Here is a 13007-nt window from a genome sequence, read left to right as displayed (position 1 = left end):
TAATTCATCCTAAAAACAGAGTTAATTTTTTTTTGTTATAAAGACAAACTTCTTTTAGCCAGGCTTATTTACTTTGCAATAGGCCTTTAGACATACCCAGAAGACTAATACTTGGTGGTGAGGGTTTTGGAGGTGGAGGGGGGAGCTAGCCTGAATGTGTGCAGTGGCGCAACAAGAACATTTGGCTACAGAGAATTGAAAGCAGATGGTATAACCATTTTCTGCTTTTGTGAGGCCGATTGAAGAGCAATGAGGCAGCTAATGCAGAAAAAGATAGAAATTTACTTGCTTTAACTTCATGCAGCACCCTGAAAGACTTCATTCAGGCCAAGCTCAACAATATCAGGCGATTGAATAAATGTTATCAGCATCGATAGCTCTACATGATGGTTTAGTTCACGGCCCATTTGCCTCCAATTTCTTCTGTTCACCCCTTTCTGGGTAGACTTTCTTCAGATTCTCTGAGGCTGACATTGCAGTCTGGCCTCCTACAGTGAGGGCTAAATGGAACGCAGTGATAGTGTACAAAACGATTTGTTTTTTTTGAACTAGAGCAAGCAGAACACCGAACAATCAAGGAAAGCTGATCGAGCGGTGGTATATTCTCATTTAAGAAGTAGTTGAGGTCAGATTCAAATTGGAGATGATTTGAATTTTTCTTTCAATGTTTGGTAAAGAGGAAAAAATAATTTAAGTAAACGTACTATATGCAGGAAGAGACTGGTTATTGTGTTTAAATAAAACAAAATATAAAGTATTTCAATTCAATATGTTCACATCATTTCTCTTTAATTTGTTTTTCTTGGCTCAGTACATGGTAACATTAACCCTGTATTTGCCTGTGAAGGTCACTGGTAGTAATTGTTTAACATTTATAAAATGACAGATTGGAACCTTAAACTGATACAATCAACTGAGTAAGTAAACTGCCCACTTCATTCTCAGTCTGAGTCTTTTAAACGTTACAGTATTTAAAAATTGTTATTTAGCAATTATCTTAATCTGTAAAACAATTAAAATCTCCAATTGAAGTCACAACACGGTCTAAAGTATCCAGGTAAACTTTCCTAAACGTAGATACTGCCACACTGCCTTGTAATGTGGCATTTGCTAAAACTGCTTTTCTCCCTTCTGTAACTTATTCATTGTCTGCCTTACAAAAATACATCAGGTAAACAAATTATGACACTCTATTGCTAACCTGAACATGTAACCTGGTGTTTTTATAAATGCTGCTTACTGCAGTTGGCATAGTGTCAAAAGTGTGAACAGCTGGAAAGTGGGTATCTCAGAAGAAAATAAGAAAGCTAGTTAATGTCAAGTTGCAGAATGGAACTGAACCAGTAGGTAGAAAACAGCATTGTATTATTTCAGTTGAAAGGTATTTTTCAAGGCATAATTTTGGAGCTATTTCTGATTTATTTGGTTTTTTGGGGAAAAATTTAACATTCCCCTGAAGCTGTCCGGGCATCCTTGATGCTACCACCATCTTCCCAACTCTCCATTACCAAGTTTTGGTAAGAGTTGAGAGCAGCCTTTCAACTGGAGATGAATTAAACCCCTCAAAAGTCACTGGCATTCTAATTGCAGCAGGCAGGTTTTCCTGCAGCATGGCGGGAAGGGCAGTAATATCCCTCATATGCAGTGGAGAAACCTGGTATCAGCAGCATACAGGAAACAATCCCCTGCCTTTGCTATTGAATAACCCCTACCCCTCTGCCGACACCAGGTCCCCTTTCTTCAGGTCCAACCTTGTCCCATGTGCCTGTCCCCTTAGGCTTTAATTTCAATCTATTGTGAAAGTCCACGTACAGTGTTGACATTAGTCAGTGCTTCATTGGTATTGCTGGTACTGGGGAGCTTTTGCTAACTTATCATCCAGCACTTCTTGGGGGTGGAATTTCTGCCTTGTAATGAACACAATTCCTTGAGAGATTTGCACTGTTCAGTTGGATGCCCGATTAGGACTAAAGTTTATTGGCCCACCTGAATAGGGCTGTGGTGGGATTGGCACTTGTTCTCAAGCTGATAGATGTACCCTTCCACAACAATTAAATTCTAGCCATGGTAAGCAGTGGTTTGCTCCTGTTTAAATACACATGATGTGGAGGAGCCGGTGTTAAACTCGGTGGACAAAGTTAAAAATCGCACAACTCCAGGTCATAATCCAACAGGTTTATTTGGAAGCACTAGCTTTCGGAACACTGCTCCTTCATCAGGTATTCATTCATTTTTATTCATTGATGGGGTTTGGGTTTCTGGCTTGGCCAGCATTTATTGCCAGAGGTTAGTTGAGAGTTAACGACATTGCTGTGGGTCTGGAGTCACATGTAGGCCAGACCTGGTAAGGACAGTGGTTTCCTTCCCCAAAGGGCATTAGCGAACCAGATGGGTTTTTCCAGCAGTTAACAGCAGTTACATGGTCGTCATTAAACTCCTAATTCCACATTTTGTATTGAATTCAGATTCAAATCTGGCTCCCTAGAACATAACCTGGGATTCTGGATTAAAAGTCCAGCGGTAATACTATTAGGCTATTACCTTCCAAATTGGCACCAGTTATTCCATGTCTCTCATTTTCAAGTGTGATGAAGCAGAAGCCACTTATTGCAATGGAGGGGGGGGAGGAAAAATTTGCAATAGTGGTGTCAGCAATTTAATGTTTACTGATGAAACACCTAAGATTGGCATAAAATAAAAGTATTCTGAATTCTTTATTACTATTTTGTTTTCCAAGCAATAGATCCCTCTGATTTGAAAATTCAGATAGCATCTTATTTGCTGCTGTGCTAGATTCTGTTAAAATATTTCTTGAGAACACGTCTTATTTATAAGACCCGTGGAAGGCTTTTTGGAATGATGGGCAGGGGATAAAAATAACAATACCAGTTGCCATGCCAGTCTCCCTTTGCTGTTGCTGGCAAGTTTCACCAAGGGGATGAGAGCTCAACCCTGGGAGCCCACCTGATTCAGTGATAATGGTAGTTAAGTTTGTCAAAGAGGCAATTGAGAGCTCATTGATGGCCATGTTCAGATTTTGTTGGTGCAGATGGGCAGCATGCAGAGTGTGAAGCAAGTCAGAGGCTTGTGAGTTGGATACACAGTAGGTAACCAGATGTAACTGCTACAACAAATTTGGTAGACCTCATGAAAGGGAAAACGGCTCAGAGGAGGAATTGGCCATTGGCACACAACTGACATTGGGAGTCCAGAACTTGCAGGGAAGAAGTGAATCATTACCTTTCTAATGTTGAATGGGAATAAAAGGAGAAGGCAAAGTTATCATAACTAGTTGGTCACCTGAGCAAAATGATGCTAACAGCAGGCAATGGTAACATGACTCTCAGATATTGGGTCCAGTGACAAAAAGGAACAACATCCAATGCAGGAAGGACAGAGTATAGGGATGAGGGACAACAAGCACAGAGACCATATTCTCAACACAGAATCTCCTTTTGAAGGTGGAGCTACCTTCACATAATTGAGAACCAGTGTGAGAAGAGATTACAACTCTCCAGAAAGATAGTCACAAATTTATGCCTTGTTGTGGAAGGTATGACACCGTGCATTACTGCACAATGTGTCTTGCTGATCAGCAGCACTGTAACTTTGAGATTTTTCTCCTCTGGCTCCTTCCAAGGATCAGCTGTGAATCTTAACTTTGGGTTACACTTGAAGAGATGGCTACTCACCCCAGTGCAGGAACCTGATACAAAGGCACACAACAATAGCAATCTGCTCAATGTGATAACCATTAAACAGGTTATCGGACTTCTAAAGATACAATTCTGGTGTCTAGAATGGTTAGGTAACATCCTACTGTACATTCGCAAAAGTATCTTGTACAAGCTGGTGGCACTGCTCATTGTAAGGCCCTCCAGAGAGGTGTCGACCTTTACAAGGGTGTAACCGTGACAGGAGATGACTAATTGGAGAAATTTCATGTTTTGCACTAAGACATTAAAATAAGAGAAAGGTGCAAAACATATGGGTTGTGCACAAGGAGGTGATAGCCACAGATATGGCACTCCAGGACTCTTCAGAAAGCTATTTGTGTGAGGAATGATCTGTTTTAGCTGCTCACTTTGTGTCCTCTGAGGAAGTGGAGGGTCTCAACTCCTGGCTGAAATGCACATGGTGATCAACCTCATCATTGTAGTGGCAATGGCCACACTGCAGAAGTGCCAGAGACCATTGTTATTGTAGGAGACACCACTGGACTTTTCAGCACAGATGCCCCTCAGAGGGACAAAAGATGTAGCTGATGATAATTGCACTTTGTGAGGGGTGACACCATCAGTGTCTAAGTGACTGCCTCTGCCTTTGGATGGCACTTCAGATGGGTGGAAAGGATTGCCAAATGGGGTGCAAATGGAATACTATCTCACATCCTTTGCATCAGATGTACCAGTGAACTTTCAAGGCAAACTTTGTGGCATGTATCCTGTGAACATTAGTGTGCAATTTCTCCATGCATTCCAGTTGCTGCTGCTGCCTTTATCTCTCCACGAGGTTGGCCATTCTATCAATGGAGGAAGTATATGTTCAAAGCTGTTAGCCATATGGAAATTCCTCCATTATCTGGTATGTCCATGACCCGGCATTGCTTCAGGGCATCTGACATGGGAGTACATCTGCTGCTGTTTGAAGCAGATCCTCCTTTCCTGTGACTCCAATGACCCTGTGTCTTTGCCCAGCTGAGCAGGCTTCTTGTAATCCTCCAATTTCCTCACATTCTCCTGTACACTCATGTGCTCATCACTCAATACCCCATATCTAATGAAGTGAGGGTATACAATATCTACGAGGAGAAAGTGAGGACTGCAGATGCTGGAGATCAGAGCTGAAAATGTGTTGCTGGAAAAGCGCAGCAGGTCAGGCAGCATCCAAGGAACAGGAGAATCGACGTTTTGGGCATAAGCCCTTCTTCCTGAGAAGGGCTTATGCCCGAAACGTCGATTATCCTGTTCCTTGGATGCTGCCTGACCTGCTGCGCTTTACCAGCAACACATTTTCAGCAGTATACAATATCTATGCTAGTGGAGGCTTCACTTATAGGTTATAATGTTGCTTGGCCTGATCTCTGCTCTGAAATACTTAGGGTGGTAATGATGGATTCAAGATTAGCGCCCCAGCACTGGTACCTGTGAAAGACAAAATACATAGTCATATCACAAGAAATAACCTTTTAGAGTAAAAGCTTCTACAGTGCTGATGTTTCCTAAGGCAGCTAGGCCTTCAGTATGCTGTTGGATAGCCTGGAATGTAATGAACCCATTTAATGTATGCATTGTAGCATCTATGGCCATCTTGTCCACAGATGTTCATCTGTTCTTCCCCAACTTGCTTTTAATCCCATTTCTTCCTCTTCCATGTGGTGATGACGTGGACAGGAACTCTTCCTTTCTGCATCCTCTTGTAGACCTCCTTATTTTGTGACAAATATGATCAGGCACTGCTCATCTTGCTCAGGGGTTCTCGGTACCATGGCCAGACATTCATCCCATTTCAGGAGCAGCCTGCATCCTCAGGCTCTTCAGCTGGTGTGGCTGTTGGAGATTGATTACCCAGAGCTGTGTCCTGAGAATGGCAGATTTAAGTCAAGCCCACTTACATTCAGTCCCACCTCCATTCCTGTTCCTGCTGCCAATAATTGGATGTTCATTCTACCATCTCACCAATTAATAGTGTACCCTGTGGGTGCTGTGGCTGTTTGCTTCCTAAGGGCAGGATCAGGATTTTGGAACTCAACCACACCCCAAAGAAAAATCCTGGCCTTGATCACAATTGACCAGGTTTAGGAATAGTTCATGCTCTGCTACGTTGTAAAGTACAATGCATGAATTGCACATTTTCATGTTTTTATGCTCCTTAAATATTGAAGAACGATATGTGTCCTGCTGTACCTTTCAGAAACCTTCTGAAATTAATTACAAGGTAGAGGAGCAGCCTGTGTGCATGATTTGTGAATCAGGTTTTGCTATGCAAGAACACCATTGATTTGTTAAACTTATAGGTTATAATTTGCTTGGTCTGATCTCTGCTCCGAATTATTAGGGCGATGATGATGGAGTCAATCTTAGTGCCCCCTTAGTGAAGATTATTTTCTCAGCTAATGGAAAGGGCAAAATTTTACATAAGTGGACAGCTTTGACCCTACATGCTGCTAGTTAGTGTCGCAGTTTATTGGCACTAACCCACCTAGGACCATCTTCCCAAAGCCAGGATCTGAGTGAGCAAGTCTAGTGTTGAAAACCTATTAATGCCTATTTTCGGAGAGCAACTGGAATTGGTATGATATATAGATTTAATGAACAAAGATTTTATTCTGAAGAGAGGTCACTGGACTCAAAGCCTTAACTCTGTTTTCTTCACACAGATGCTGTGAGATCTGCTGAGTTTCTCCAGCAATTTCTGTTTTTTGTTTGGAATAGATCTCCAGCATCCACAGTTTTTGTTGTAGAAAATTACTTTATTTGTCAATTCATTTTAAACAATTTAATTATTTAGTTCTTCTAGATCTGCTTTGAAGATGATTTTTGGTTTTCAGTAAATTCCCAAAATGCTCATTATCATCTATTATTTTATTGCTTTGTTTATTCCCTAGTCATTTCATTAGAACCATTGCTAATGAAAGGATGTTTAATGTTTGCTTCGTGTTTGACACAACTTGCAATGGAGATTCGTCCCACACAGTCAAGCTATTAGTTTTTTTTAAAAGATGGTCCATCCCCCATGCTGTGATTGATGTTGGCACCTCAATAAAGCATTCTATTCTGTGACACATACTGTCCTTAATGGCTTCATCTTTGATATCCTATCAGAGGTGCACAAAGTGCCCACTTTTTTTTTAATAAACTTGGTGGTCAGACATCTGCCAAGATCATAGATCTGCATTGGTTTTCATTCAATACCAAATCAACTCAAATTTTATATCAACTGCAGTCTTTGCTTCTTGCTTGACTTGCTCCTCTAAGACTACTTTGACTCCAGCTGAGAACATGTCAAAGGATGAGATGAAATCAACTTGAGGGGAATTAAAGGCATGATTTTGTAGCCTTTAATAATGGCACAGGGATACCAGTTTTAAAGAAACAATTTATTTTTAGAATTTAAAACTGATATATTTAAGGAGATATTTTCAGCTTGAGGCAGGGTTTTTGCTTTTGTACTATGAGCACATTGACAGGGAAGAAAAGATCCTCTGAATGAATGATTTAAGTTTTTACAAAAATAAAGTTTTCATTTCTCTTGTTAAAGCAGAAAGTGCCAGGAATTACATTTTAGTTTGACATGATAGATCCTGATTTTTAGGGATAATAGTTTTTAAATTGCAGTAATTACTGCAACTTAATCCAGAATTACTGCAATGAAGATTTTCCTACAATTAAGTAAGCATGCTTCTGCTTTAAAAGGGACTAAAACCAATGAATCAAAATTTGTATTTTAGGTGAGTATGGTCAACACATTAGACCCTTATTAAACTATTGCCTTCTACAATTGAAAACTGTTCCTGCTGACAAAATTGTGGTTCAAGAGTAGGACTGAAAAGGCTAGAGTACACAGTTGGGATATGTTTAAATCTGTTCTCTAGTTTCAGTGCTATAGTATCATGAAGTGAGAAACCTAAGAATACAGAGAATTTTATTTAAAACAATTTTTTTTAGCTGATTTCATTTAAACTAGGAATGGGTCTTTCATATTTATTTCTACTGTCTTCTGAAAATAAATAGCATTTGTCACTAGATCACAAATAAAAGTAAGGATTAAACTACTAAATTAAACAAAATGTGCTTTCCCCCACCCCACCCTTTCCAATTTTGATGGTTGTGATAAGGTGCATAATTATTTCACCCAAGCTTTCCAGGTCACAATGCCCCAGTAAAGGGCAAGAATTCTGCTGAGACTTTGACAGCACTGTTTTTCAAGCTCACTGCTACAGAGGTGTAGAACAGCCTCTGGTGGGTGTTTTTATTTCCTCGTTATGTCTGTATTATTCTTTCCTTCTTCCCTTTTCTTTAATTTTCCCTCCTCATCTGTGTTATTTTCTTTCACACTTTGGCCTTTCTCTTTTTCTCCTTGGGAAAACATGTAAGTTTTGTTTACACTTTCAAAGTAACAGGAAGTTTGAATTTTTCACTTCTTTATAACTGCATATATGAATCTGCATCTCAACATTCCAAGGCATCGCAAGTAGGGTGCCAAGCAACATTGCAGAACTTGCACTGCATGGGGAACCAAATTGAAAACTACAAGGAATTTATTACCCGACACAAATGTTTTTCTTGTTTTTGTTTCATTACTTTCGGCTTATTTTGAACAGAGCAGCACCACAAGTGATGTAGAAGACTTCGGAGTACTGCATCTACTAGTCACTACATCTTGTACATAAACCTGGATTGTGACAAGGTTCCAAACTAGCTTTCATATAGGTCACTGCTGAGGATTTAAATGTGAAATCAGCTAAGCTAGCACATAAAACTGAAAGCAAGTTCTAATTATTGAAATCCATTTTAAGCTTTGCACTGCGAATGATATTTGTACTCAAATTTTCATAAAATAGTTACGTGAAAATTAATGGAATTCATTCATTACATTGCAAGGAAAGTGAATTGGAAAAATGCAGAAATTCATTCTTTCTGAACTATGTTCTGGGCTCCTTTATAACTGCTTTTTAAGGACAAAATGTATTTTTGCAAATGGGAGGGCTGGAGTATGGATAACAGTTGGTAAGGTACGTAAAACCCAGAATTCAGCATGATTTTCATTAAACTCAGCCCTTGTCAACTTACATGATTTCCATTTTGGAGAGTGGATATTTTCTGTTCATGTTATACAGATGCATATTACTGAATAAACCAAACGAGTTTGTGTTGCCTTCCAAAGAGGAAGAATGTGGAAAAATAAACAAAGAGGCAAACAGGATTGCTCAGGCAGCAACTAATATCATGCTATGGAGCAGCATTTTTAGAGACCTGACAATAAGCTTAAATATGCTTTGCAATGAGCAGTTGAATTGATTTTTGTTTTTTCAATAATCTGACAGAATCATGCACCAGATGGAATGTTTATGATGACAGTTGACCCATCGAAGTCTCCGAACACTCCTGATGAATTGGAGATTGAGTTCAAAAATGGTAAGTCCTTTTTCATCTTGGGTTGACGATGAGTAATGAAGGAAGAAATTAATGCAACCAAGAAACAGTTGGGCCATAATAAACTTCAGAATTGCAAGATCAAAATTAGCTTTGTTTCTTTGTCATGGAAGAATCGAACAGCATAATTGTCTGAATTATTGCTTGGTGGGTGTGCCAGTTAGAAATTTGGGCATGTATTGTCTATGATTTTCTGTCCATTGAAATTAATAGCAAGAACTGCAATTTGCATTTATATAGTATAATGCCCAGAACTAGATAAAGTACTCCAGCTGAGGTCTAATCTGTGATTTATAAAGGTTTGGAATAACTTCCTTGCTTTTGTATCCTATACCTCTAATTACAAAGATCATGATCCCACGTGTCTTTTCACCAAGTATCAATTTGTGCTGCCACTTTTAAGATTTGTATACGTGAACCTTGAGATCCATCAGATGTGACGAGTGGAAATCCACAAGGGACTCAAGTAGGGTTTCATTATTTACAATTTACATCAATAATTTAGATGAGAGGATTAAATACATAGTAGCTAAATTTGAAAACAGCACCAAAATGGTCAGAAAAGTATGTTGTGAAGAAGACAAGGAAGTAGAAAAAGGATCTAGACAGATTGAGTGGGCAAAAATCTGGTAGATCAGGTAAAATGTGGGAATATGTGAAGTTGTTCACTTTGGCAGGAAGAATAAAAAAAAAGCAGAGTATTATTTAAGCGGAGAACACCTGTCCAGTTCTGAGGTGCAAAAGGATTTGGGTGTTTTGGTGCTTGAGTCACAGTATTCAGATACAGCACGTAATCGAGAAACCTAAGGGGATTTTATTCTTCATTATGAGAGGAATCGAATACAAAGGTAAGTTGTGAAGAAGGCTTACTGTTAGTTAGAAAGGGCATTGGTGAAACCAAATATCGTGTGCAGCTTTGTTCTCCCTGAATGTAGTGGAGGCAGTTTGAAAGTTTATGATTGACACCTAGAAGTGCAGGTTGTCCTATGAGAATAGATTGGACCAGCTGAGCTTGTTATCACCGGAGTTTAAAAAAGTAGGAAATCACTTAATTGAAGTTGTCCAGACCATTTAGGTAATTACCAAGGTGGATGTGCAAAGGGTGTTTCTGTTTGTGGGTCAGTCCTGAACTGGTGGGCACTGTCTTAAAATTAGGGGTCATCCTTTTAGGAAAGATGTGAGGAAAAATGTTTTGAATGTTGTGCAACTTTAGAACACCCTGCCTCAGACGGTAGTGGAGGTGAAGTGATTGAATATTTTTAAGACGGGTGGTTGTTAGGCAAGGTCCTCGACGGTTATTGGTAGGTGGGAATTTGGAATTTGAAATGCAAACAGACCAGCCATAATGTTATTGTATGGTGGAGTAGGCTCAAGATGCCAAATGGTCTTAGGTCTCTCTGTTCTTCCACACTTTAAGATTGTACCATTTCTCTTCATTCTCTTTTTCAAAATATTTTGCTTTACATTTCTATAAATTAAATGTCTATAAGCTAAATGCCACTTGGCTCCATTTCATTAGTCCATGTCCTTCTGAAGTTTTTACTATTCTTGTCATGTGCACATTTTGAAACCATGCCCAATATGACAAAATCTAGGTCATTAATATATATTGAAAACTATAATGGTCCTAATACTAGTTTCTGGAAAACATCACTGCATTTTACCTTCCAGATTGAAAAACAACCCTCCACAATTTCTCTCTGCTTTGTGACTTGGCCACTTCCATATCCATGCAGGGCTTCAATTTCATTAAAATATATTTTTTATCAAAGGCTCTTTAAAGTGCATATACACTCCATGCAACATTTTCCCTGTGGATTTCAGAACCTTACTGTTACAGGTCAAAAGAAGGTAAGAAATCTGTACTGTCTGGTGAATCATAATGTGATTTTCTCCAGATCGGCAACTAAATGGGTAGTTCAGACTCATTATCCAAAGACAATGGTAGATGGATAGTTGAATCTGGAAAGCTAATTACAGACTATGCGACCCTGAAGAAACAGCAGACTGTCTTTCAGGCAGTTTCATATGAACTGCCCTTAGCGTCCAGGGCACTTTAAGCTTTGGATGTCCTTCCATTCCTCCACACAGTTTAATGTATACCTGAACTATCTTAGATTCGATTACTTACAGTGTGGAAACAGGCCCTTCGGCCCAACAAGTCCATACCGACCGCCGAAGCGCAACCCACCCAGACCCATTCCCCTACATTTACCCCTTCACCTAACACTACGGGCAATTTAGTATGGCCAATTTACCTAACCTGCACACATTTTTGGACGGTGGGAGGAAACCGGAGTACCCGGAGGAAACCCACGCAGACACTGGGAGAATGTGCAAACTCCACACAGACAGTCGCCTGAGGTGGGAATTGAACCGGGGTCTCTGGCGCTGTGAAGCAGCAGTGCTGCCCATACCACTGTGCCACTGTGCTGTCCATACCACTGTGTCGCCCATACCACTGTGCCACCATGCTGCCCATGCCACTGTGTCGCCCATTACCACTGTGCCACCATGCCGCCAAATCTTCTCAAGGCAAGCTTGAGGATTCCATCTCCAACACTTCAATTCCTTACCATTGGCCTAAGGCCTGGCCCTTGCACTCGCTGAGTCCCTATTATTATTATGTTTTCAAATAGTCTTGGGGATCTCGCTTCTAACATTTATTGAGCTCCTTATCATTATTTTGGACCCCTGCCTTGATGCCTTTACGTGGGTTCAAGGACCACAGCCTTAAAAGTTTTTTTTGTGTGACTGGATAACCCAGCCCCAAATGCTGTCACGTGGGCTTTCTTGAATTACAATATCTGCTTTGTATTTGGTGAAAATAATGTTGACATAATATATCCAATATAAATGATAGTATTATCATTATTTAAATTTTTTTATTAAAACTATGATGTCAACTTATTTTGTCATAATAGTTAAATAAACCTTGTTGCTACTGATGTGAAATAGAAACAGATATACATCTTGAAAGTGTTTCATATCGTGCTTTTCCTTTTAACACTGCATTTTATTGTGTTTTTATTTCAAAAAAGCAATGCATTGCTTCTCTACAGCACTATTATGTTAACGGTCCTTTGTGTCTGGGAATAGATGCCCTAAAATCTAATACATTTTAATGGCTGTAGTGGACTAAGCCCCCCTGCGATAACTATTCAGCTTAGAGTTAATTTATTTGAAGTTTTAATCTAATTATTAACTATTTTCAGACTTAAGTAGCTTTTTGGACAACAGAATGACTATGTTGGTGCTCGCGAGGCTGAGTGGAGGACAATACAACAGGCGCAAAAATTTGTCGGGGTTTAGTAATCATTAATGTGGAGCTTACATTTTATAGAGAAAAGGCTAAAAAGGCTATTTTACTCTGATTGGCAACTGATTGCTGTGCTATATGCTAATAAGGTAGACAGATGGATGTGAAGGAGATTAGAGACTGGCTTTCTGCTTCTCCTCCTTCCACACCCCCAACTGCTTCCTGTTTCATTTATTGCTCATTTCGTGCAGCTAATAAGAAGGCCAATGACATCTCCTTTTTTGCCTGTTTTGGGCAATGATTAATTCATGGGGTTATTCCTCTTGATGGACTACTACAGACATTCACCTTTGTAGGGCAGGATAATGTGGAGCATGTGTGCATGCCGACCGTGCAATGTGCGCTCCCCTCTATTTATCAGCCTGAAAAAGCCCATTCTATTCGCTCATTTGTCCAGCCTGCATGAGGTACTGGTGGGACAGAAGGTGCTGTGGCATACACAATGCTGAAGTGTGAAATTTAATTAGTAAAGGGCTTGGTCATGATTTCACGGCCCGAAAGAAAGGAGTTTTTATGTCTCTTGATGCAGCTTC

The 13007-nt window shown here is 39.8% G+C and overlaps 1 protein-coding gene across 2 annotated transcripts in view; it reads left to right on the top strand.

The window, feature by feature from the left end:
- The window catches only part of ass1 (argininosuccinate synthase 1), a 162714-nt gene that overhangs the window by 93682 nt on the left and 56025 nt on the right, over positions 1 to 13007 (top strand). For both annotated transcript variants that reach the window (XM_043720419.1, XM_043720420.1), the window contains exon 9: positions 9047 to 9137. In XM_043720419.1, the coding sequence (XP_043576354.1) occupies positions 9047 to 9137 (91 nt within the window). The remainder of the gene's footprint in view (positions 1 to 9046; positions 9138 to 13007) is intronic.

The sequence above is a fragment of the Chiloscyllium plagiosum genome, chromosome 30 (assembly GCF_004010195.1).
Source record: "Chiloscyllium plagiosum isolate BGI_BamShark_2017 chromosome 30, ASM401019v2, whole genome shotgun sequence".
Lineage (NCBI taxonomy): Eukaryota > Metazoa > Chordata > Chondrichthyes > Orectolobiformes > Hemiscylliidae > Chiloscyllium > Chiloscyllium plagiosum.
Note: the sequence above shows the minus strand (reverse complement) of the source record. Positions and strands in the feature narration are given on the sequence as shown.